This window comes from Prorops nasuta, unplaced genomic scaffold (assembly GCF_024137725.1).
Source record: "Prorops nasuta isolate Cenicafe-Biocafe unplaced genomic scaffold, Cenicafe_Pnas_1.2 PNAS00032, whole genome shotgun sequence".
In the NCBI taxonomy this organism is placed as follows: Eukaryota; Metazoa; Arthropoda; class Insecta; order Hymenoptera; family Bethylidae; genus Prorops; species Prorops nasuta.
In genome coordinates this window covers 137,410-162,437 of record NW_027116829.1, presented here as the reverse complement: position 1 = coordinate 162,437, position 25,028 = coordinate 137,410, and the positions used below count along the sequence as shown (strand labels likewise).

The window sequence follows — 25,028 nt, the reverse complement described above, 5'->3', positions numbered from 1 at the left end:
ATCGGCCAAACGCACCATTTCACTGGTTTATAATTAAATTCAAGATAAATGTGGAAGAAGAGGCGCACGAGTGGTCGTTGATCGATACGAACAATAGGTTCACGGGTGTAGATACGCGCCGTGCGGCAAAGAAACGGAAACGCGAGGAGCGCGTGCCATGTAAATATACTACGACACCTAAGCCCCTTCGGAGACTCTTCAATTTTGGTCGTTCCAAGAGAGTGTGCTGGACAATCATTTTTTACTCTCTCTCTCTCTCTCTCTCTCTCTCTCTCTCTCTCTCTCTCTAGTACGAGACAATATTTTGCTTCGTTGCTTCAACGTTAGACCATTTATCCGCCTCTGGCCGCGAGCGCTAGCAGCATACCGTTTGGTATTTGTTTTGATGAGAAACGTGCGCCTCGGGATCGCGCGAGGCTAGAGGCTAGCTAGACGTGGCTAGGCATCAGCGTGCAGCGGCCCCTTCATTCTTCTCCTCTTTCCGCAGCTTCGACTCGTACAAGAGGATGACGATTTACGCATTTCCATCGAGTTGTATATCGCCAAGCGATTTCCGCGCTGGCAAATAAGGCCACGCAGCAGGGGAACCGAAACGAAACTGCACTCGCGCGCGCATACTAAGCAGAGTATTAATATACATAGTACGCGCTGCTACAAACATAGCCAAAACTTGACTGGCCAAGGAGAGTCACTTGACTGGTCGTTCGAAAAAACTTTATCCCACCGTTCCATCGCTTTTCCCTACGAAAACAAATTTATTATGTGCTTTATATATATATATATATAGAATTACACAACGCACACACAATGTTTCAACAGGTCATGTCATTTCGACTGCTCGCTGATAAACTAGCCATTTTAATAATTGCATGCAAAAATCTGTGCTCGTAGCTGAATCTTTCATCCGTGGCCGAAGCCACCGGAAATGTATTATTTGCACAGGCTATCCATTTGTACATGCACATACACACCACACACATCTCAAGCGTTTAACATAAAGCAAAAAAACAACAATAATAAAACAACGAGATATTACGTTGCTTGAATCAATGTGTGAATAGGCTAAATGTACGAGTATACGGAAGCATAATACTGTACAATAGCTATGTCGTATAGCTCAATTTACTTGACGAAAGAGGTTAGGTTTGGGAGGTTTCGGTAGAAATTATTTCTTACGCAGTTGAGCGAGAGTTAGCGTAGGGCCAGCGAGCGGGTCTCTCCCTCCTAGAGTGCCAGGGAAACTTTGGGAAATTCCAACACACGAGCCATCTTCCTCTCACGAATAGTAATCCTGAAGGTTTCAAAGCACAGCCGGGTAAACGACATACGACTGGGTGTTCTCGCGCACTTTGAACGATCGCATTGCCATTTATTCGCTGGATGGAATCGTCTCGCGACAATCGACCAGCTAACAACCACGACTAACCTTCATTCACAACCACGACGATCACTGCTGGACGCTCGCTGTTTTCGATGCGCTGTCAGCTCTATGGATGGTCAGCAAACCTTCCTAACCTGACCCTTCCGCAGTCTATCCGTGTTCTCTCTCTCTCTCTCTCTCTCTCTCTCCCTCCCTTTCTCTTTCTTGCAGCTCGTTCGACAAGACGTCGACTAAAAAACGGAAGGCGTTTCTCCGCGCATCCACTAACGCGCAGAAACTCCCGGCAGGACTGTACGAACAACCGAAACGCGCGCGACATTATTTGAATCCATCCCAATTTCAAACGCTATAGAGGCTCGCGTCATCTTCTCATGTTTACACAACTTCTACTAAAATTTAATTACCAGTACTGAAAGAAATATATCAAACTCATCCTATACTGTAAAAACACATTTATTTCAGCAATTGCTCTTGGACGATTATTCTAATAACCATTACTGACAAATCGGATACTAATGTGCTTTGTGATAAATGTGCTCTATCGTTGCAGTCATGGCATCAATGATAATAACCTACTGGTTAAAGAATCCTTTGCCTCGTGAGAAGAATTCACTCGCATACACTTGAAGCATTCTTCTCGAAATTCATTATTGATACTTTGCTTGATTATCTTTGCTAGAGTACTACCGAGTAATTCGCATGATTTGTATCGATCAGCTGCATCTGGACGATTGGTAAATATCAACTCTTGCTGACAGTAAAAATTAATGATTCCAACTTTAGTCTCTAGAAGACCATTTATTCCATCGAGTATAATTCTCTTAAATTTTTCTACATCATTCGATAAAACACTCTGCTGCAAAAGTTTTTACATTAAACCTTAAAAACTAAATGACTTATATTAGTCTCATTGAATTTCTCACCAACCTTTAGTCTCAACAGAGTGTATTCTGTTTCGATAGGATCATCTTTGACGAACAGATTTTTAAATGAACATTTTCTTAAAGATATTTTTCTTTTAATAAAATAGATTTCGCTTAAAAGACCCTTCTGATTCTGTAAACCTTTCGTGATAATTGACCCTAGGTGCACATATTTTGTTAAACCATCGTTCGACGTTAAATCAGAAAAAACATTGGAAGCAAATTGTAATCTGTTATCAAGAGCCTTATCACAGAAAATTTTCACCGCATAAAAATCCTCTTCCTTTGATAGATTGACATCGACCTTATTCGAGTTTGCAATGTTTGCATGCTCTGAGAAATTATTTAAAAAATTATCAACGGCCTAGAAATGCAAAAGAGAAGAATAAACCATGCAACGAAGTGGCGAAAGGTTTGTAGACAAAAGTTACAAAATGTAGAATAGTTTTAGGTTAGTAGATTTGTTTGTAGAGGAGGAAGAAGGAAAAGAAAAGAAAAAGGGGAATTAGAAAGAGAGAGAGAGAGTTGGAAATGAAAGGAAAGCTATGGAAATGTACCTTTAGAGTAGTATTGGCTATTGAATCGACTCGTGAGACGAAAACTTCCATAATTGCGCGCGGGAAATGTTGTTTGAGAAGAAAAAGCCGTAAAATTAGGGAAAGTATCGACCTCTTGCGGCAAATAATGGCAAGAGCAGCAGTGTCGGTAACAGCAAATAGCAAGCGGCGACGCCGCTAGGTGGCGCTGCATGTAGCGTTCGAGCGCGCATCATGCTGCAGCAGCAGGCGTGGACGACGACGGCGGGGCGGATTGTTTTCCTACCGTAGGTAATCTATTCGTGCATGGTGTGTAGAGAGAGGAGAGAAAGGTTTCGATTCTGCAGTGAGGGTCTCGGGGGGGGGGGGGGATGTTAGGACGCATTATTGGTAGTAGGAGGCGTCGGTATGCAAGGTATACAAATTCCTATCATTCTGTAATCACGAGAATAACCGAAACGTCGAATGGTGAAAAAAATCCATGTCCAGGTGACAACTGCCGATAGCTTGGTTCCCAGCGTTGATCGTCCAGTTTAAAGAGAGTCGCGAGTTTCCGGTGAAAGTCGGAGGTTTTTACATTTGTAAATATCAAACCTAGAGAGAAACGAATGACAGACCAGGAGAGAAGGGAACCTAACCTTCAGGAGGAAAGAGCTCCTCCTCAACGAAAGATTCGTCACCGGTGAGTGATTTTTCCAACGGCATTCCAGGCATTTCTATGTCAAAGCGTGGTATTGCTTGCTGCTTTTATGTCATGACCGAATTAAAATCGCATCGGTCATTCATTATTCGATGACGCGTGTTCCTTGGAAACACCACACGCTTTCCATTAGCCAATCACGGCTGGCCGTACGTCGCCTGACCAGAAAGTCTACCAATCACAACCATCTGTCACTTTTTTGATCATTTACAATATGATTTTTAGGTTTTTTTTCCTTCAATTATCGATATTTTTTCAATTGCAAAATTGCGCAATTACGTCACTAACAGCAATATGGCCGCCACAGAGGTTTCCGCGGTAACCAGACGACTTTTCGAACGTGCAGTGTTTGTTTATTTACTCTTCGAATGGAGAAGCACGTGATTCGATCCCCTTTCCCCGTTATTCCGGACACAATTCGATCGATAACCTTTTTTCCAGGGTTGATATGTATGATTGATGTGTCGCGCCCTTTCAGTAATCATTCCTTTTTTTTGTCTTTCTTTATTTTTTTTATCTCTTACTCGTTTTTTTTTCTTTCTTTCTTTTTTGGCAGAAATTCTTTGGGAGATTCTCCATAACGTGGCGAAAAACGCAATGGTACATATATATGGAGCGACTGCAGAGTGTGTATATAATGAAAGAAATTGACACGTATATCGCGGTGAAATAATTTTCAAGAGTATAGGAATAAGTTTTACGGTTACGAAGAAGAAACACCATTGAATATAACGAAATGTACATGTGTTATCTCGAAGGCGGTTATCATTGGTTTTAACTAGTTTCAAGGTCATTGCAGCTGAGTGTGTACAGGTCTCCCACATACATGAATCCGGATACGCGCAGCACCCAATGTTGTTGTATATATCTACGTACCACGTGGGGATAAGTATAAAAGATTGATCTATCTGGAAGAGGCGCGCGATGATTGAAATGGTATTAGAAGAAGCGTCGAGATTTATCCGAATCTCTTGGAGTGGCCACGCGATGATCCGGCGGCGTTGTGGATCATGAGGGTCCCGCGTGTGATAAGAGAGAAGAAGAGAAGAAACTTATTGACGCGCGAGAGCGAGGTCGTAAATCGTATGATCTTGAAAGTTGGGTGAAAAATGTTGCGCTATACCGCGGGCCCAGTGGGGAGAATCTTTTGCATCGTGCGTTATTCAATAAAAACATAGGACCACGCACGTACACGTACGAGCTGAGAATCGCACAGGGAAAAAGTGTGCGCGTCGTCAGAATTTTATCTCTATTTTATGCGGTCTAGCTTATACCAAGCAGCAAAATAAATAATGTACGGTATGAAATCAATTGGCGAAATTTGTAAGAAAGAGTAAAGGGGCAGGTAGGCATCGAAGGGCAATAGAGGAGGCAAGGAAATGTAAACAGAGAGAGAGAGAGAGAGAGAGAGAGAGAGAGAGAGAGAGAGAGAGAGAGAGAGAGAGAGAGAGAGAGTGAATGTGTGTGCGCGCGTACATTTCTGTTTGGTGGAAGAATGGCTGTTGAGGCACAAAGGGTTTATACGCAATTATACACGTATAGGGATCGTTTTGATTTGATAATTTTTGGAGAAGGGCGTATGTACGTGCATCGAGGGTTTGTTTGGCACTCGAGGGAAACAGGCCTGTGCCGACGCCGCGAGGTTTAACGTATGTACACATACGGGGTGTAATACTTGTGAGTGGTAGGATGGTAAAATGCGAGGAATATCGGACTCGGTCAACAGGGTCGACTCACTCGACTCGTCGGTGATAATCGCGTGGCTCGTCCTCGACACTGACGGAGACCTTCCTGCTGGCTGACACTCCGCGTGTTCTCGTCAGCTCCCTTCTCTCCTCTTCCCTCCCTTTTTTCGTGTACAGCGAGCTTTCGTCCCGCCTCTCTCCTCTCCTCTCCTCTCCTCTCCTAGCCCAACACCACTGCGCCACGCCACGCCACTCTGTCGGAAAGCACGCGTTCACCTCTACTCCATAGTAATCGCTCGCTCGCTCGCTCGGTCTACGGACTCGATAACTAATCACTGTTCTCTCACTCGAGTCAGTACTCGCCAGTACTCGGTCGAGTCTCTTCAGCCCGAAAACGTTCGATCGAGTTTACGATTCAGGTTCGACACGTCTTTCTTCTTATTTACTCACAATCGATCAACGACGCATCAATCAGCCCATCCGTCTCTCTCTCTCTCTCTCTCTCTCTCTCTCTCTCTCTCTCTCTCTCTAGTACGAATGAATTTTGAAAATACTATCCCATTCCTTCTCCTCCGACCTTCCTTCTCCGAACAATTGCCAAAACAAACGAAAACATATCCCTCTCATCCGTGTCGATGTTTCCACTGTTTCTTTACACATTCATAATAATAACATTAATACTAATAATAATAATAAGAATAGGGGAATATATAACTGTCGTGAGAGAGTTGAACGTACAGAGGAGCTCTCTCGAGGAAAGAGAAGTATATGTGTGTATATAGCAAGCGGGCTGTATAATATGTTACTAGAGGAGACGGTCGAATTTACATGTTAAGTAAGCAAGGTTTCCTTTTCACAAATCATTCTGTTCTGAATTGTAGATTCCATTAGTTGAACTTTGCCGCAACACTCACGCGTGTGTGGATCATGTTTTGATTAAGGGGGAATTTTCACGTCTACCGACAAGCGTCCAACAAGGTAAACAGCACATTGATAGTACATCTCTCTCTCTCTCTCTCTCTCTATCTCTCTGCTTTTTAACGCTTTCGAGCTTTTGTCGTAGCTTGTTGCATGAATTTCAATACTAATAGCTTTTGAAATGGTGTCGTTGAGAGTGGAGGTGTAGGGTGTGCGTGCGTCGTAGAAGGAAAGAAATCTGACGTATCGGCGCGCGCGCACGGAAGGGATCACAGAGACAGTCGCAGTATTAGAGATTCTCTCGTGGGGTCGGTCGTGAAAAGCTTGGGATAAATAGATGGTAGGCGGAGGTTATCGCGTGAAGCGAACGCCACCGCACAGCGAGCGAGGTGGGATAAAACGTAAAGTATCACGTGTTGTTGTTTTGTGTGCGTGCTGTAACGAAGATGCCCTTTCGGAAGGAGAGGAAGGAGGGAGGGAGCGCTCTCTCCCTCTCCCTCACGTGTCACGGCTCGCCTCGTTCTTTGGCACTTTGGCTGGTACATGGGAAAGGAAGAGAAGAGATGATCGGACCACAGATGAGTGGAGCGAGCCTCGCGCTGGCAAAGCACGTGTCGAGTGGCGACGCGCACGCATCGCACGCACGACTCTCTCTCTCTCTCTCTCTCTCTCTCTCTCTCTCTCTCTCTCTGGAGGAGAAACGAGATTGCTCGGTGGCAACACCACACACTGCCTCCTTCCTTCCAACCCGAGTCACATGGCTCTTCTTTATCGAGCGCGCTCTTCACCGCGCGCGCCTCTAACAACTCGACTCATTACCTACCGGCTATGGCTATAGAGGGTGTAACGGAAACATTGGCTCAAACTTTCCTAAAGCTCGGAACCTTCAATGTAATTTTAAACTATATATATATCATTATATCGATAATCGCGGACGTGATGAAAAACGCCTGAAATTATTCCGCCGTTTCGTCGAGCTGAGAGAAAAAGTACATTGGCGACCCTAGCTGATGAATGAGAAGAGGGAGGGATGGATTGTACTTTGATTAATAACTATAGAGGGGCCCGGGTTGGTTGCTTTCTCATTGGCTTGCGCCGCCGTCGCCGCTGACCGACCGACGAGGCGTTTTGCGCTGCTTCTAACACCATTGCTGTTTTGCTGTGAAAATTGAGGGAGATTCTTGCAGGGCAAGGAGAATATTTACGTGTCGATTACGAAACCGCAGGTTTTTGGCAGGAGAGCACCGAGGTCAGCAACCCTCTCCCTTGTACCTCCTCGGATCGAAGGAGAATCGCATTGTTCCATGTTCCGGAACCTGCTGGATCTCATCATTGCTGGTATACTAGCTGCTGAGGAACCGGAAGTGCGCAGAGCCCGCCTTGGGATTTTAGATTGAGTTTCATGATGGCATATGTCGGTCGGTCGATCGATCATACTCATCCCCTGTGCCTGCACAACACATTTCCCCTTCCTCCGATATATATATATATATATATATTATTAATTTTCGATGAAACGCATGCATATATGCTTCCAACGCTACACGATACTTAACATGGGGAATGGACGCGCGCGCGCGCGCGCTTTTAAAATTCAAAAGAGTTTTGTAGGAGAAATGAAAGTATAAAAGATCCCTCTTGGTATCCCCTTTCGAACGTCGATCATTGTCCGACGACCATTTTTGAAAAATCGAGCTGGCTTTTCCTTATCGTTATATACTTTTCTTTCGGTTGGATAAGACTGCAACGGTTGCTCGTTGCGTGCATTCCATTATTCCACCGTTATCAATTCACGTGTGCGTCGGCGGCCATTTTTCCTTCTCTCTCCCTCCTCTCGTGTCTCACATTTGTCGGTGGAACCGTCGCACGAATCGTTGGATGGTCGGCCATCAATGCTTGCACTAACGACGATACTTGAAATTATAATTATTTCATGACACAAGACTCGCTCAAAGGAATACAAAGAGAGAGAGAGAGAGAGAGAGAGAGAGAGAGAGTGAGTTTGTATGGAAAAGCAGAGTGGAAGTAGAGCTTGAACATTTTTCCATTTCAAATCAACCGGATAATCGTAGTTGATTATCATTAATGGCTGGGACGCGAGCGTCGTGGTCGATCGTCAGCCTTCGGAATTACATTGAGAAAGAGGAGGTAGGAGGAGGAGGAGGCAGGCAGGCAGGCGCTTAGTGGGGTGACGCGTACGAGCTCGCTCGCGCGCGAGTCTCCCTATTCACTTCCTTGATAATCGAGAGGTGCGAGGCAAGTTTTGTATGCTGCCATTTGAATAATCAACCAAGTGAAACCTTTAGCCGACGCTGCTGTGCGTCACACGATTCTTCCTGCGCTCGTGCCTCCTCCGCGAAAATCCTATTCGACTCGATCATTTTGTAAAAAAGAACAACGGGCTGCCATTCATGCATTTCTCCCTCGACCTCGAAAAGGCTCATTGTGTGCAATAAAATTGGCTTGATTAATTGCTTCTTGGGATTGTATGTATATAACTATATGTGTGTGTGTGTGAGAGAGAGAGAGAGAGAGATGCACGATGTCTCTAATTTGTCTGGGCCAGCTGATATGCGGGTGACTTGGATTGTAAAGTCGATATCGTTTCGTCTCGTCTCGTCTCGTCGTTGGTGGAGGGAATATTACGCGAGTCTATCCGGGGCTGGGAAAAAGAGCTGGATCATTGGAATAAAATAAAAGTAACAATAATAGGGCCGAAAGTTTGTTTGCTCGTTTGCTTGTTTGGTGGCTGATGAATTAACAATTGGACGCGGGAGATGGTTCGGAGTGCGTCGATCCTCCGTTACCACCATAATGACTTGCATGAAAAATGGGAGGGAGGAGGATGTCTCTCTTTTCGCACGAGTGTGGGGGGTGTGTGGGTGTGCGCTGGCCAACGAGGCGGCCGAGGGACGCGATAAGGTTTCTACATGTATATATATATATATATATATAGAAATAGGGATGATTGAGAGGGTCGTGGATTGTTTTCGAAGGTAGCGGCGAGAAGATGCAACCAGGCGGACCGGAACAACCGGGGCCGAACGACGTGACCGAAGCTCCAGTGAGTTTTGTAGTCGGTGAGCCGGATCCCAGCGAGGAGCTCGAGAACGAGGACAGCTTCCCCAGCGAAAGCACCAACAGCTTCCCCACTGACGTCACTTCCCACCAGCAATCCTCCCAAAACGCAATGCCTGGATTGGTCGAACGTCGAAGGCGCCTCAGGTACTCCTTCCTCGTCTCACACATCCGCACCACACCACCCTCCCCTTCAACATCCCCTTTACACATTTATCTTTATTTTAATTTTAATTTTAATTTTAACTTATTTCCATTTTTATTCCATTTTATATTACAGGTGCGTTGTCAAGCGTTCTCTGTCCACGTGTAAAAATACGCGTAGGAGGGGGGAGGAGGATCAATTTTGAATTGATATTGCTTTGTAATAATGATCGATATAGGAAGGTCATCCTTTTGGGGTGGCGGAACAACAACTCAAAGTTGCTTATATAAGAAAGATCGCGAGGAAGAAAATATTGTAAAGGGACGGAGCAGGGGTAGGGGCACAGAGGCAGCAGTTTGTTTGCGCAAAAGTTTTGCTCCAATATCGACTATTGCATGCTGACTGGCTCCGTGTTTTAATAATAATCGAGCGAACGCGAGAAAAACAATAATAAAAACGTGCGAATCGTCGAATCGAGCTACCGTTGTCAACATCGTCTTTCGACACGGCCAATCATTGTATGGACAAATTCAATTTCTTTCGAGGAAACGACGCTACGGCAAATGTATAAACCGCGCGAATTATTGCACAGCTATATACCTGATAAAGGACCAAAATCACGTAAAATAAATTTGTCCATTTGTTTGCTCGCCAAGCTGCGGAGCAATGAAATTTTCACAAAAGAGGGACTATCCCTCTCTCCCCCTCCTGCTCATATATAGAAATCGTGAATTTCGAGGAAATCAGTCTCCCCCCACCCTCTAAAGCACTCGCGCGTCCTTGCCTTTGGCAAGAGGCCGGCGCAAACGTGTGTAGTATACTGTACGTAGCAGCAGCAGAGATTATTGCTTTGCATATAATTATTCAGCTGCATGCATATTTGTGTATACGCGTCTCTCGATGCTTCGATCGAGAAAAGAAAAAAAGAGTCAGGGATCAAAGCAGCTGATTATTACATGACGAGGTCTCTCATCACTCTTCTCTTTTCTCCCTCTTTCCGAACAATTCATTCTTAAATATGTATAAAAGTGAGTTGCCGTTATTGGCAGGAGGGGGGAGGGGGGCTAGAATAATTGGAGCCATATCGCGATTACCGTTAGCATCTCTCTCTCTCTCGCGTATCAATCTTATATAATTGTTCGGATTACACACAGTCATTCAATACATTCTTTATTCGATACTTTATTCTGTTTTTTAGCGAAGGAGCCGATAGAAACGTTGAAAAGCTCCATTGGTATTTAACCTTACCAGTAAAAAAGAAAGAAAAAATGTCATGTTGACACACATATATGGCATCAATTGTTCCAACCAATTTCAACAATTTCAGCCGAGGTTTGTCGAATTGCTTGAAATTATTAGGATTCAGCAAAATTTACGAGCTATACACTTCCCGATAGCGAATAAACGCATGGAGCTAATGAAAAGTGGAATGCAAGGGGAGAAAAAGTAAGAGAAAGAGGTTTTTTCTGCATTATATATCCAAACGATTCTATTGTCGAGCCGAATATAGAGCGTTTTTCAGGCAGCAAAAATAATGTTCGTTTCCATTCGGAGAAAAGAGTAAGCATTTCTCTTTTCGGACTCTCTCTCTCTCTCTCTCTCTCTCTCGCTCGCTCGCCACACTCGATTCGCTCGTATTGCCACTGAACGAAATGGGGGGGGGGGGGGGGGGGGGCCCGTAACGCGAGCGAGAGAAAGCAAGAGGAAAGAGCGACGGAGGGGAGTGGGCCACCTCGTCTCGCATCGCTCGAGACCAAAGGAAGGAAAAGAAAGGATGTCTACTATATAGTATATAGACGTGTAATCGAGAATGAAAGTAAAGGCGAGCGAGGCAAGAGTGGAGACTATCGGCTATCGGTTCAGTTTAGTTGGCGTGTGGCGAACGTTCGTAGTCGCGCGCGACGCTCTTGCCTCAACAGCTGTTGGTGTTGGGGACACCTCCATTGTAGTTACCGTCAGTGCTGCGGGCCTTTAACGGCCCCCGCGCGTGCCCTCAAAGTGTCCAGGAAAAATTTCTCTCGGCTAATACTGATTAGCTTACACGCATGCGTTTTAGAAAGATTTTTCCATATATACCTGCTACATATGCTGTTGTTGTCGCGCGAAAGAGAGAGAAATAAGGAGGATGGACAAGTTGGAGTTTTAGTTGTTTTCTCGAGATTGATGAAAGGAGGAGGGGGGGGGGGGGGGGGAGAGAGAGAAAAAGAGAGAAGAGCAAGAGAAGAAATTGAAAGGGACACCTATAGTATATCCTTGTGTGTGTCTCACTCTCTCTCTCTCTCTCTTATCGAAACACCGAGCGCTAGCGTTAGCGACGGAAAAGCTTAACGGTAACTTAGAAAGTTGCGGTATATAGGAGGCTCTTTCAATGGCGTAGCTTAATTGTTTGCGCGCGCGCGTGATTCCAACTCTTCCTCATTTTTCACTCTAAATTTCTAAGAACGCGCACCATAGCAAGAAATATTTGTCTTCCAATGTATCATTCCTCGATGGCTAGCTTTGCGCGTGCTCCTGCTCGAGCTTATCGTGGATAATAAAACTTTTCTTGCCTCGTAATATCGGCCCGTTGAAGGATATGGATGCGAGAGTTCCAAGTGAGCGATGATTTTGCATCGGTCGCGGCCGGCCGAAGGAACAGAGCTTCCGCACTCGCGCGGGTCAATCTTGTTCCTCCAATGCATATCAGTAGGGCGGGCGCGGGCGCGTGCTGGAGCAAAGCGACAGTATCCAAGGTGCATGAACGCACGCTGCACCGTTGCGCGTAGTGCAGCAGCAGCCGAGATCACTGGGAAGAAAACGCGACTGAGGAGACTCTCGATGCTCGCTAGTGATTTATCCTTCGAACACGAGCCTAGCTTCTATATATGTGTATATGCGACGGCTAATCGTTTCCTCTCGCGCGCCCCGCACGATAGGAACGAACCTCTCGTTGGATGGGAGGGGAGGGGTGATGCTAAATAGTCCATCATCCACGCGCATCTCGCGTATAAATATGTAAATTTAATCGATATAATTTTCTCCTTGTCGTATGTGCATGGTAGATTCAATTGTGTGGGAACCGTGCACGTATATATATATATATATATATATACTTTTCGTTTCTTCCCTCGACTTTTTTTTTGTCTCGCGTCTCCCATTTTTCTGCTCCATCGGCACACGCGCCCGATTATCAAGTTTTTCGCTCGTCTCCCTCCTCCTACCCTCAAGTGGAAAGATCTCTCCAAGAATCATCGCGTTATTGTCATATAGTTTGCGCGAGTATACGCGAGTCTGTCCCCTCCCCTCCCATTCCATCGTCGTCGTCGTCGTTCGCGATCGAGAGAACGAGCAGGTGTTATTTTATCGCAGTATCGCTCGAGTCTTCGTTTCGCCCGTCCGCGCGAGCGTGCCTCTCTCCCACTATATATACATTCGTAGGATCCCCTCCTCCTTGCTTTTGTCGACCTTTAATCGGAATTCAGAGTTTGGTTGAAAAATATTTCTTGCTTGAGGAGGAACAGCCGCGACGCGTCCTCTGCGCACTCGCGACGCCAAAGAAGCTAAAGGAGCGAATCTTTTGCGCTCTTTGACAAATTTGTCTGTCAGTGCATGCCGACGAGTCCTGCGTTAAAGAGAGCATCCTCGCGCGCGCCACCACTGGACGCGAGCCAATAAACGACGAGTAGTCGCGTCACTACCTTGTTCCGCACTTTTTGGATAAAGTGAGAGAATATCGCGAAGGAAGAAGGAAACTTCCGAGAGACCTGCATTATAGCTATACCTACACGTCCTTGCTCGCACGAGGATCTCGTAAGATTACACGCGCACCTATATACCTATTACAGATTTCTTGAACTCGTCACGGTGATTCTACAGCTATATACGCTGCAGAGACGCGCAGTTGCTGTATAGCAGCAGCAACAGCCTCGAACAATCGGGAGGAGTAGAAAGATCAAGTGGGCGAGTCCGGCTTCAAAGTGGATCCGATCAGGAAATTTACCAAACAAATATCGCTGGATCAGATAGTTTTCCCGAAAGGAGATTTAAACTGGCAGCTGGATGTTACCGCGGCTGCAGCCTCCGCCGCCGCCGCCGCCGCCACCACCACCACCACCACCACTGGATCCTTGCAACGTTCCGGGATCGACAAATTAGTGAATTTTATAAGAACTCCTGGCACGGATTACCAGAGATCGGTCAGGATGAAGCGCATGAAACGATTCGTACTGGCTCAGAGCACCGAGAAGGATCCTATATGGAAAAGCTCGGATAATCTGCTGGCCGGGGTGGCCAAAGTCAACCTTGAGAAGCAGGATTTTCAAGCGAAAGAGGAAGAGGACGAGCCACGAAAGGATGGACTCCTTGCACCCCCCACCGCCTCTCCTGGATTAACGTAATGATATATACACCCATCACACACGCGCGTACATGTCTCTCTATAGTTAATATATCCTCCAGTTCAAATTTTTCATTGGCCCTAAGAAATTTTATTGTCAAAACGGTCCGAAGCAAACGATCCCTCCCTTCTTTCTATCCCCCCCCCCTTCCCCATCACACTTGTCAATCCCTCTCTCTCTCTCTCTCTCTCTCTCTCTCTGATGGAGAGGGGAAGAAAAAAAAAGAGAGTTTTTTCGCGTGTGACTGGAGCTTGTCGTTTTTGCGGGCGTTTCATCGACTTGCGTCGTTCGTTACGTCTTTTTTTTGTCGCTGCTCGTAATCGTATGCCGAAGCTCCGACTGGCGCAAGGAAAAGAAAAGAAAAAACCGCTAGTCTATGCACAATTGCTTGGTAGCAGCAATGAGCAAACACCCCCCTCGCTCCCATTGTCGATTCTTCAATGACACACGAGCGCACGTTTTTTTAACTTTCTTCAAATCGTCAAACTAAATGCATATAGATACACGCGTGCATCACGAAGAAAAGAATAAGTATAAGCGCGGAGTGAATAGGGTTTTTTCCAAGGAGAGAGATTGGCTTTTTTGGCTTTGCCACGTACGCTGGATGCTTGCGCAATTTCTCCGTCGTATATTTCAATGGAGAAGGAGAAATAGAGCGAGTCAGCACTCTTTACGGATAAATATCGATAGTGAAAAAAATGTACATATACGATGCGACGAGAGGGATTGCGTTGTTGTTGTTATTTTATAAGAATAGGTATAAGAAGGATGTGTGGGAGGAGCGCGAGAAGCGTATATGGAAGTAAAAGAGAAACGCGTTGATCTTCTCGACAGGCCCAGCATGTCGCAGGGAACGGTGATGATCCAGACTCAGAGCAGGCTTCAAGAGAAGGATTTCACGGTTGCGACACCGGAAGAATTCGTCCACAGGTTCGGCGGTAGCAGAGTGATAAACAAGGTAAATATGTGCAGAGAGCCATTGCACGCAGGCGCGCACGCTCGCGCTCCCAAGATTTCTCCTGTAAAAATTGAAACGTCGCTGCGAGAATGAATCTCTGACGCAAATCAGTTGCCGCTCTCGCGCGTACGACACACAAGTTTATTCCTTCCGTGAAATATTATATTGGCAAGGACGACGCGCGCATATAATATAATAGAGTGTGTACTTTGATCTCTCCTGATTTGCCTCGGTCAAACACGGCGGCGGAAAAGGCCGCGCCGTCAAGTATATACGCGCTCGTATATATATATATATATATATATATATAGGCCTCTTTGGTTTTTCCCAAAGCGGATTCTCTTCTTCTGCTCCCCCCCCCCCCCCCCTCCCCCTCTCTGCGTTTGGTCAAGAGGGAGGGGAGAGAGAGAGAGCGCGCGCGTCATGTTTGCCGTATATTACGTATATATATATACAGGGTGTAACGAAACGACCGCCTTTTCTCGTAACTGGAGGTTCGGGGTGACCATCCAAATGCACGTGTAAAATTTTGTTCGAATCGTTCAAGGGGTTTAAAAGTTATTTCCATTTAAAACTCACCCTTTTTCGGTCCTTTTCGAACGACTTTAACTGTGCATAATAAAGTGGAGAAAGTGAAATAACAATTGACGAACACCCCACTAGAATGTAAAAATTATCGATCGCGCGCGATAATACATTTGCTATTTATTTCATTAATTTGGCTATTAGATTAATTTTAAAAATAGCAAAATCCTTTTCATTACAATTCCAAATCAATTCAATACAAGTATCATTGACTGAATTGATGGAAAGAGGGAGAAGATAGAATGAAAAGGAAAGTATCAAAAGCTAAGATGTCACGCGACTGCACTGATAATTTAATAGGAAACACATCAAGGCATTTTCTTTCTACAAACGAAGGTAAAAAGAATTATTTAAAATCAATTCATTGATGATAGAAAAAATTAAACTTACCCATTATTGTTCTCCAAGTTCCTTTACACCGAAGTTTTTGAAAAAGCTTCAAACTGGCTCCTCGATGATTTCCAGAATGCACACTTTCATTGATTTTGCATTTAAGAACTCGCGAATTTAAGCAAATTAGGTGTTAACCTACGTTTCTTCAAAACACCGGTTAATTTGACACTTTTTGAACTGTTTGAAGTAGGCTGAAAAGAGAGACACAGAGAGATAGAATAATCAATAATTCGTTTCGACCACTCTTAATCACCCTACTTCAAACAGTTCAAAAGTGTCAAATTCTCCAGTGTTTTGAAGAAACGTAGGTTAATACCTAATTTGTTTAAATTCACAAGTGTTTAAATGCAAAATCAATGATAGTGTGCTTTCTGGAAATCATCGAGGAGCCAGTATGAAGCTTTTTCAAAAACTTCGATTTAAAGGAACTTGCAGAACATTTAATGGGTGAGTTTAGTTTTCTCCTTCATCAATGTATTGATTTTGAATCATTCCCTTTAGCTTCGTTAGTAGAAAGAGAATGCCCTCATGCATTGTCTATTAAGTTATCATTGCGCTCGCGCGATATCTTAGCTTTTGATACTTTCCTTTACATTGCGTCAACTCGCTCTTTCCATCAAATCAGTCAATGATGCTTGTACTGAATTGAATTGGAATTGTAATATAAAGGATTTTGTTATTTTTAAAATTAATCTAATAGCCAGATTAAAGAATTAAATAGCAAAAGTATTACCGCACGCGATCGATAATTTTAACATTCTAGCTGGGTGCTCATCAATTGTTTTTCACTTTCTCCACTTTCCATTATGCAGTTAAAGTCGTTCGAAAAGGACTGAAAAAGGGTGATTTTTAAATAGAAATAACTTTTAAACCTCTTGAACGATTCGAACGAAATTTTACACGTGCATTCAGTTTGTCACCCCGAACCTCCAGTTACGAGAAAAGGCGGTCGTTTCGTTACACCCTGTATATTAGGGTGGTCATTAAAAAAAAATTTTTTGGCGGATCCTTGAAAGATACTAGTATTTGGTGAGAAACTACAGTGGTTGAAACCTGTGGCCTGACAAATGATGGAAACACGTGGCTCAATGGGATCAAATATAATTTTTGAAGAATTTTACAGTTTTTCGCTGATAACTCATGAAATATTCGATTCTATGAAAAGATGCATATAACCTTTCCTCTGAAGAATTAAATTCTACATAATAAAGGTTCTATACATTTTTCTTCTAGAATGCATACTAATGGAGTTATTGCTGAAAAATCGATCCTCTTTTTCCTTTATACACATATTATATATTGACATATGCTCATATGAGTAGTTATTCTTATTTCGCTCTAGTTACACATTTTATTTCTCTTAATTTAATAAAATATGTTAATTGTACGGTAAACTGAAAATAATTATTCATATAAACATATCATAATATAATGTGTATAAACGAAAAAGAGGATCGATTTTTCAGCAATATCTCGATTAGTATGCATTCTAGAAGAAAAATGTATAGAAGCTTTATTATGTAGAATTTAATTCTTCGGAGAAAAGGTTATATGCATCTTTTCATAGAATCGAATATTTCATGAGTTATCTGCGAAAAACTGTAAAATTCTTCGAAAATTGTATTTGATCTCGCATCGAGGCACGTGTTTCTATCATTTGTGTGAGGCCACAGGTTTCAAGCACTGTAGTTTCTCATCAAATACTAGTGGTTTTTGCATGGGGATCCGTGAAAAAATTTGTTTTCAACGACCACCCTCTAATATAGTATATACATATATATACTGATTCCTCTGGCTGGTCCGTGTGGACAGGTGCTGATAGCGAACAACGGAATAGCGGCGGTGAAATGCATGAGATCGGTGAGAAGATGGTCGTACGAGATGTTCAAGAACGAAAGGGCAATACGTTTCGTGGTGATGGTGACGCCGGAAGACCTCAAGGCCAACGCCGAGTACATAAAGATGGCGGACCAGTACGTCCCGGTGCCAGGGGGTAGCAACAACAACAATTACGCCAACGTCGAGCTGATCGTGGACATTGCGATTCGAACGCAGGTCCACGCGGTGTGGGCCGGCTGGGGCCACGCCTCGGAGAATCCCAAGCTACCGGAGCTGCTGCACAAGAACAACATATGCTTCATCGGTCCGTCGGAGAGGGCGATGTGGGCGCTCGGCGACAAGATAGCCTCGAGCATCGTGGCGCAAACGGCGGACGTGCCGACCCTGCCGTGGTCCGGCTCGGAGCTCAAGGCTCACTACAGCGGCAAGAAGATAAAGATCTCGTCGGAGCTGTTCAAGAAGGGCTGCGTGTCGAGCGTGGAGGAGTGCCTGGCGGCGGCCAACAAGATCGGCTTCCCGGTAATGGTGAAGGCGAGCGAGGGCGGCGGCGGCAAGGGCATCCGCAAGGTCGAGAACGCCGAGGAGCTGCCGAGCCTCTTCCGTCAGGTGCAGACCGAGATACCGGGCTCGCCCATCTTCATCATGAAGCTGGCCAAGTGCGCGAGGCACCTCGAGGTCCAGCTGCTCGCCGACAATTACGGCAACGCGATATCCCTCTTCGGCCGCGACTGCTCGATACAGCGCAGGCACCAGAAGATCATCGAGGAGGCGCCGGCGGTCATAGCCAAGCCGGAGGTGTTCGAGGAGATGGAGAGGGCGGCCGTGCGACTGGCCAAGATGGTCGGCTACGTGAGCGCCGGTACCGTCGAGTACCTCTACGACACCGCCGGCAGGTACTACTTCCTCGAGCTCAATCCCCGCCTCCAGGTGGAGCATCCCTGCACCGAGATGGTGTCCGACGTGAATCTGCCGGCCGCCCAGCTGCAGATCGCCATGGGCCTGCCGCTCTGTCGCATAAAGGACGTGCGCCTGCTGTACGGCGAGAGCCCCTGGGGCGAGAACCCGATCGACTTTGACAGGCCGCGCCACAAGCCCCAGCCCTGGGGCCACGTGATCGCCGCCAGGATCACCAGCGAGAATCCCGACGAGGGCTTCAAGCCGAGCTCCGGCACCGTGCAGGAGCTCAACTTTCGCTCCTCCAAGAACGTCTGGGGCTACTTCTCGGTCGGGGCCTCCGGCGGCCTCCACGAGTTCGCCGACTCCCAGTTCGGCCACTGCTTCTCCTGGGGCGAGGACCGCCATCAGGCCCGGGAGAACCTCGTGGTGGCGCTCAAGGAGCTCAGCATCAGGGGCGACTTCAGGACCACCGTGGAGTATCTGATAACCCTGCTGGAGACCGAGTCCTTCCAATCGAACAACATCGACACGGCCTGGCTGGACCTGCTGATCGCCGAGCGCGTGAGGAGCGAGAAGCCGGACGTCCTGCTGGCCGTCACCTGCGGCGCCCTCCACATCGCCGACCGGAGCATCACCGCGGCCTTCACCGGCTTCCAGACGGCCCTCGAGAAGGGACAGATACAGGCGAGCAACGATCTCGAGAACATCGTCGACGTCGAGCTGATAAACGACGGCTACAAGTACAGGGTGCAGGCCGCCAAGTCCGGCCCCAATAGCTACTTCCTCGTGATGAACGGCTCGTACAAGGAGGTGGAGCTCCATCGTCTCTCCGACGGCGGCCTCCTACTCTCCCTCGACGGTGCCAGCTTCACCACCTACATGAGGGAGGAGGTCGACCGCTACAGGATCGTCATAGGCAATCAGACCTGCGTGTTCGAGAAGGACAACGATCCGTCCCTGCTGAGGTCGCCCTCGGCCGGCAAGCTGATAAGCTTCCTCCTAGAGGACGGCGGCCACGTGGAGGCCGGCAAGGCCTACGCCGAGATCGAGGTGATGAAGATGGTGATGACGGTGACCGCCGGCGAGTCCGGCAACGTGTTCTACGTGAAGAGGCCCGGGGCGGTACTCGAGGCAGGCACTCTCATCGCCAGGCTCGACCTCGACGACCCGTCCCTCGTGACCAAGGCCCAGGAGTACACCGGCCAATTCCCGGCCCCGGTGGCACCCGCCATACCCGAGAAGCTCAATCATCTGCACTCCAAGTACCGGGCGGCCCTCGAGAACACCCTGGCGGGCTACTGCCTGCCCGATCCCTATCACCTGCCGAGGCTGCGCGAGCTCATCGAGAGGTTCATGTACTCGTTGCGCGACCCCAGCCTGCCCCTCCTCGAGCTCCAGGAGGTCATAGCCACGATATCCGGCAGGATACCGCCGTCCGTCGAGAAGAAGATCAGGAAGCTCATGTCGCTGTACGAGAGGAACATCACCTCGGTGCTGGCCCAATTTCCCAGCCAGCAGATCGCCGCGGTGATAGACGGTCACGCGGCGACCCTCTCCAAGCGCTCCGAGAGGGACGTATTCTTCCTCACCACTCAGGCGATCGTTCAGCTGGTACAGAGGTACCGCAACGGCATTCGCGGTAGAATGAAGACGGCGGTGCACGAGCTGCTGCGCCAGTACTTCACGGTCGAGAGCCACTTTCAGCAGGGCCACTACGACAAGTGCGTCTCGGCCCTGATAGATCGTTACAAGGACGACGCGGCCACCGTCACCGCCGTCATCTTCAGCCACAATCAGGTGACCAAGAAGAACGTCCTGGTGACCATGCTGATAGATCACCTCTGGGCGAACGAGCCCGGCCTGACCGACGAGCTCTCCAGCACCCTCACCGAGCTCACCAGCCTCAATCGAACGGAGCACAGCAGAGTCGCCCTGAGGGCCAGGCAGGTGCTCATAGCCGCCCATCAGCCGGCCTACGAGCTCAGGCACAATCAAATGGAGTCCATCTTCCTCTCGGCGGTCGACATGTACGGCCACGACTTTCATCCGGAGAACCTGCAGAAGCTCATACTCTCCGAGACCTCCATCTTCGACATTCTCCACGACTTTTTCTACCACTCCAATCGGGCCGTGTGCAACGCCGCCCTCGAGGTCTACGTGAGACGGGCCTACATCAGCTACGAGCTCACCTGCCTCCAGCACCTCGAGCTCTCCGGCGAGATACCGCTGGTGCACTTTCAATTCATGCTACCGAACAATCATCCCAATCGACGAAATCAGGCGACGGTTAATCACAGGACCGGCGCGATGGCGGCCTTTCAGGATCTCCATCAGTTTGGTCAGTACTCGGACGAGGTGCTCGACCTCCTGGAGGACCTCTCCTCGCCCAACTCCATCTCGGCCAAGGTCCTCGAGGCCGTCGACGCTGCTACCGGGGCCAGCGAGTCTCGTCACAGTACCTCCATCAACGTCTCCATAAGCAATTCCATGGATCCTCCTTCTGCCGGCGTTGGTGGTGGTGGTGGTGGTGGTGGTGGTGGTGCCGCCACCGCCGCCGGAGGAGGAACCGTCGTTGAGAGGGGAGGTGGCGGCGGCGGCGACAGACCGGTCGAACCCGTTCACATACTGAGCATAGCGGTGCAGGAGAACGGAAACGGCCAGCAGGACGACGCGGCGATGGCCAGAATGTTCGGCGATTGGTGCGCCGGCAACAAGGAGGAGCTCGTCTCTCGCGGGATCAGGCGCGTCACCTTCGCCGCCCTCAAGAAGAGACAATTCCCGAAATTCTTCACTTTCCGACAACGGGACGGATTCGTCGAGGACAGGATCTATCGTCACCTCGAGCCCGGCTGCGCCTTCCAGCTGGAGCTCAACAGAATGAGGACCTACGATCTCGAGGCTCTGCCGACCTCCAATCAAAAGATGCACCTCTATCTGGGCCAGGCGAAGGTCGCCAAGGGACAGCAGGTGACCGACTACCGATTCTTCATACGGTCCATCATACGGCACTCGGATCTCATCACCAAGGAGGCCAGCTTCGACTATCTTCACAACGAGGGCGAGCGGGTGCTCCTCGAGGCCATGGACGAGCTCGAGGTCGCCTTCTCCCATCCGCTGGCCAAGCGCACCGAGTGCAATCACATATTCCTGAATTTCGTGCCGACCGTCATCATGGACCCGGCCAGGATAGAGGAGAGCGTCACCAGCATGGTCCTGCGTTACGGCCCGAGGCTCTGGAAGCTGCGGGTCAGGCAGGCCGAGATCAAGATGACGATAAGGCCCGCCCCGGGCAAGCAGACCTCCAACCTGAGGCTCTGCATAGCCAACGACAGCGGCTACAGCATAGACCTTCACCTGTATACCGAGTCGACCGACGCCAACACCGGGATCATCAGGTTCGAGTCCTATCCGCCCCAGAGCGCCGTCGCCGCCGGCAACAACTTCCGGCCTGGACCGATGCACGGTCTGCCGATATCCACGCCCTACCTCACCAAGGACTACCTCCAGGCCAAGAGGTTTCAGGCCCAGAGCCTCGGTACCACCTACGTCTACGATCTGCCGGATATGTTCAGGCAGCAGATTGACAAGATCTGGCAGAGGTACGCCGAGGAGCGTGCCGGGCTATCGAGCGAGGTGGGAGAGCAGCAGCAGCAGCAGCAACAACAACAACAACACATCGCTCCACCCAATCCTGTGATGGACTGCGTGGAGCTGCTCCTCCAGGGTGACAACCTCGTCGAGCAGAAGAGGCTACCAGGTGAGAACGACGTCGGCATGGTAGCCTGGAGATTGACCATGTACACACCGGAGTATCCCGAGGGTAGGGACATAATACTGATCGCCAACGACATCACCTACCAGATCGGATCGTTCGGCACGAGGGAGGACTTGGTATTCTACAGGGCGTCCGAGAGGGCGAGGCAGCTCAAGGTACCGCGCGTCTACTTCTCGGCAAACTCCGGCGCTAGGATAGGCCTCGCCGAGGAGGTGAAGGCTCTCTTCAGGATCGCCTGGGAGGACGAGAACGAGCCGGAGAAGGGCTTCAAGTACATCTATCTGACGCCCGACGATTACGCCAAATTGGCGCCGTTCAATTCCTTGAAAGCCTCGCTGATCGAGGATCCCGCCGGCGAGGCGCGCTACAAGATCACCGACATCATCGGCAAGGACTACGGCTTGGGCGTGGAGAATCTCAAGTACGCCGGATTGATCGCCGCCGAGACCTCCTTGGCTTACGAGGAGATCGTCACTATATCCATAGTTTCGTGCAGAGCCATCGGCATCGGCTCCTACCTCATAAGGCTCGGCCAGAGGGTCATTCAGATCGAAAACTCGCACATTATCTTGACCGGGTACAGAGCCATCAACGCGGTCCTCGGCCGCAAGGTCTACGCCAGCAACAATCAATTGGGCGGTATCCAGATAATGCACAACAACGGCATTTCCCACGCGACGGATCCCAGGGATCTCGATGGGGTGGCGACCACCCTCAAGTGGCTCAGCTACGTACCGAAGAGGAAAGGCGCGCGTCTACCGATACACAGGCCCCGTCTCTGCATCGATCCGATCGACCGGGAGATCACCTTTATGCCCACCAAGACCGCCTACGATCCGAGGCTCATGTTCGAGGGGAGATTCTCACCGAGCGACTCGAACCTTTGGGAGAGCGGATTCTTCGATCGCGGCTCCTGGCAGGTATGTCCTCTCCTCCCCCTCTACATCCTCGCACCGCTCTCTCCATCGCGCGCCTTCTGCTCTTCTCTCTTTCTTTCCGTTTTTCTTTTTTTTCTTTTTTTCTTTTTTTAGGAAATTATGAGACCTTGGGCTCAAACTGTAGTTGCAGGACGAGCGAAACTCGGAGGAATACCGTGCGGTGTCATCGCCGCCGAGTCGAGGACCGTCGAGCTCCACCTTCCCGCGGATCCTGCCAACTTGGACTCCGAGGCGAAAACCATCTCCCAAGCGGGCCAGGTTTGGTTCCCGGACAGCGCTTACAAGACCGCGCAGGCCATCAAAGATTTTTCCAAGGAAGAAATTCCGCTGTTCATCTTCGCCAATTGGAGAGGTTTCTCCAGCGGCATGAAAGGTGGGTTGCTTCGCCTCGTGCGCCAGCGCGCCCCCGCAATTTTTTATACTTTTATCCGTCGAACAAACTCTCATCCGCCTCTTTTCCAGACATGTACGAGCAAGTCATGAAATTCGGAGCTTACATAGTCGACGGTCTGAGAGAGTACACCAGACCGATATTCATCTACATACCGCCTTACGGAGAGCTTCGTGGCGGCGCCTGGGCAGTCTTGGATCCCACCATAAATCCCCGATATATAGAGATGTTCGCCGATAATACCAGCAGGGGCGGTGTACTGGAGCCCGACGGAATCGTTGAAATTAAATTCCGAACCAAGGACACCGTCAAGGCCATGCATCGGATGGATCCCGTTATCCAAAAGCTCAAGGTAAGCCCGGCGCGCCGAGTCGCCGCCACTCGTTTCTCCCCCGTGTGCACCGCGTTAAGATATTTCTTTTGTCATTGTACGCAACTCTATTAACGGCCGGTCCAACTCCCAATTGCCCCCACACCCGCAGGAGGAATTATCGAGCGCCAACTCACCGGACGACAAGGCACAGATAGAGAGCCAGATCAACAAGAGGGAGAAGATTTTGGAGCCGATGTATCATCAGGTGGCGGTTCACTTTGCGGACCTCCACGACACGCCCGAGAGGATGCTCGAGGTCAATTGCATCAACGAGATTGTGCCATGGCGAAAGGCCCGCAGGATATTCTATTGGAGATTGCGCAGACGATTGCACGAGGAGGAGATCAAGAGTGAAATTTTATCTACCCAGCCCAGCTTGGACGTGAGGCAGGTAGGGCCGATGTTACGGAGATGGTTCATCGAGGATAAGGGTGCCACCGAGTCCTATCTCTGGGATCAAGACGAGGCGGCCACGCTCTGGCTCGAGAGTCAACGGCAGAGCGAGAATAGCGTTGTGTCGCGCAACGTTACCTGCGTAAAACAGGATGCGGTGGTCACGCGTATCAAGGAGTCTCTCGACAGCATCCCCGACGTAAAGCTCAACGCGGTCCTCGAAATTGTACATAGGTTGAATCCCTCGGAGCGCGCGGAATTGCAAAGAGCTCTGGCGCAGCTCGAGGGTACCGCTCAGGAGCATCATAATGATTCGCCCACCTCTTCCTAATAATCCCCCTCTCCCCTACACATTTTCCCCATATGTATTTCCAACAAATCTTCTCCCCTATTCCCAGCAATATCGATCGATCCTACGATCAATTGTACAGAGATCTGCGCGACATTGCTGCCCTTGTGTGTCGATAATCTACCGAATAATACCAGAGTAATTAGCGCGTTATTCTCATGGTCAGAGGGAGAATACCTTCCATTCATATTTTTACTCTTGTTATGGGAAAAATGTCTCGATGCTGAACGGCTAAAGCTAAAAAGGAATATAAAGGGTGGCTCCTATTTTCCTCAACATTTCCACCACTTTATTATCATATTATTATTATTATTATTATTATCATTATTATTGCTATTATATACTGTGTAAGCGTGTGTAAATGGGATTATAGAAAAACACATATTTATTTTTAG

General features: G+C 48.3%; 3 protein-coding genes across 9 annotated transcripts in view; 1 reads left to right on the top strand and 2 right to left on the bottom strand.

Annotated features, from left to right (window-relative positions):
• Nucleotides 1-5,490, bottom strand: part of LOC136783196 (rho GTPase-activating protein 32-like) — a 21,985-nt gene extending 16,495 nt beyond the window's left edge. The window contains exons 1-2 of one of the 6 annotated variants that reach the window (XM_066743126.1): nt 1,427-1,549; nt 1,177-1,291 (exon numbers count right to left, since the gene is read on the bottom strand). The gene's annotated coding sequence lies outside the window, so the exon portion shown is untranslated. Of the gene's footprint in view, nt 1-367; nt 674-1,176; nt 1,550-5,277 lie in introns of those variants that run through there. The other 5 variants (XM_066743128.1, XM_066743125.1, XM_066743127.1 and 2 more) reach the window with 5 other exon arrangements.
• Nucleotides 1,819-2,927, bottom strand: LOC136783201 (uncharacterized). The gene is made up of 3 exons (XM_066743136.1): nt 2,862-2,927; nt 2,309-2,668; nt 1,819-2,237 (listed from the first exon to the last, which is right to left on the bottom strand). The coding sequence occupies exons 1-3, from the start codon at nt 2,910-2,912 to the stop codon at nt 1,932-1,934; spliced, it is 717 nt and encodes a 238-aa protein (XP_066599233.1). The 5' UTR covers nt 2,913-2,927; the 3' UTR covers nt 1,819-1,931.
• On the top strand, nt 3,272-25,028 carry LOC136783195 (acetyl-CoA carboxylase-like). Of its 2 annotated transcripts, XM_066743123.1 has the most exons (7): nt 3,280-3,522; nt 9,144-9,368; nt 14,577-14,700; nt 17,491-23,109; nt 23,221-23,500; nt 23,590-23,870; nt 24,001-25,028. In XM_066743123.1, exons 1-7 carry the CDS (start codon nt 3,449-3,451, stop codon nt 24,613-24,615), a joined length of 7,218 nt encoding a protein of 2,405 aa, XP_066599220.1. In that variant the 5' UTR covers nt 3,280-3,448; the 3' UTR covers nt 24,616-25,028. The 2 variants fall into 2 exon arrangements, with proteins under 2 accessions (XP_066599221.1, XP_066599220.1); XM_066743124.1 differs by lacking the exon at nt 24,001-25,028 and having other exon boundaries at nt 3,272-3,522; nt 23,252-23,500; nt 23,590-23,729.

Bases quoted from the DNA above. Each gene is read 5' to 3' on its own strand.
- LOC136783201 (XM_066743136.1), bottom strand. From the start codon at position 2,912: ATGGAAGTTTTCGTCTCACGAGTCGATTCAATAGCCAATACTACTCTA. The intron at 2,669-2,861 runs GTACATTTCCAT...TTGCATTTCTAG, and splicing joins TAGCCAATACTACTCTAAAG to GCCGTTGATAATTTTTTAAA. The intron at 2,238-2,308 runs GTTGGTGAGAAA...AAACTTTTGCAG, and splicing joins ACACTCTGTTGAGACTAAAG to CAGAGTGTTTTATCGAATGA.
- LOC136783195 (XM_066743123.1), top strand. From the start codon at position 3,449: ATGACAGACCAGGAGAGAAGGGAACCTAACCTTCAGGAGGAAAGAGCT. The intron at 14,701-17,490 runs GTAAATATGTGC...CCGTGTGGACAG, and splicing joins GTAGCAGAGTGATAAACAAG to GTGCTGATAGCGAACAACGG. The intron at 23,871-24,000 runs GTAAGCCCGGCG...CCACACCCGCAG, and splicing joins CCGTTATCCAAAAGCTCAAG to GAGGAATTATCGAGCGCCAA.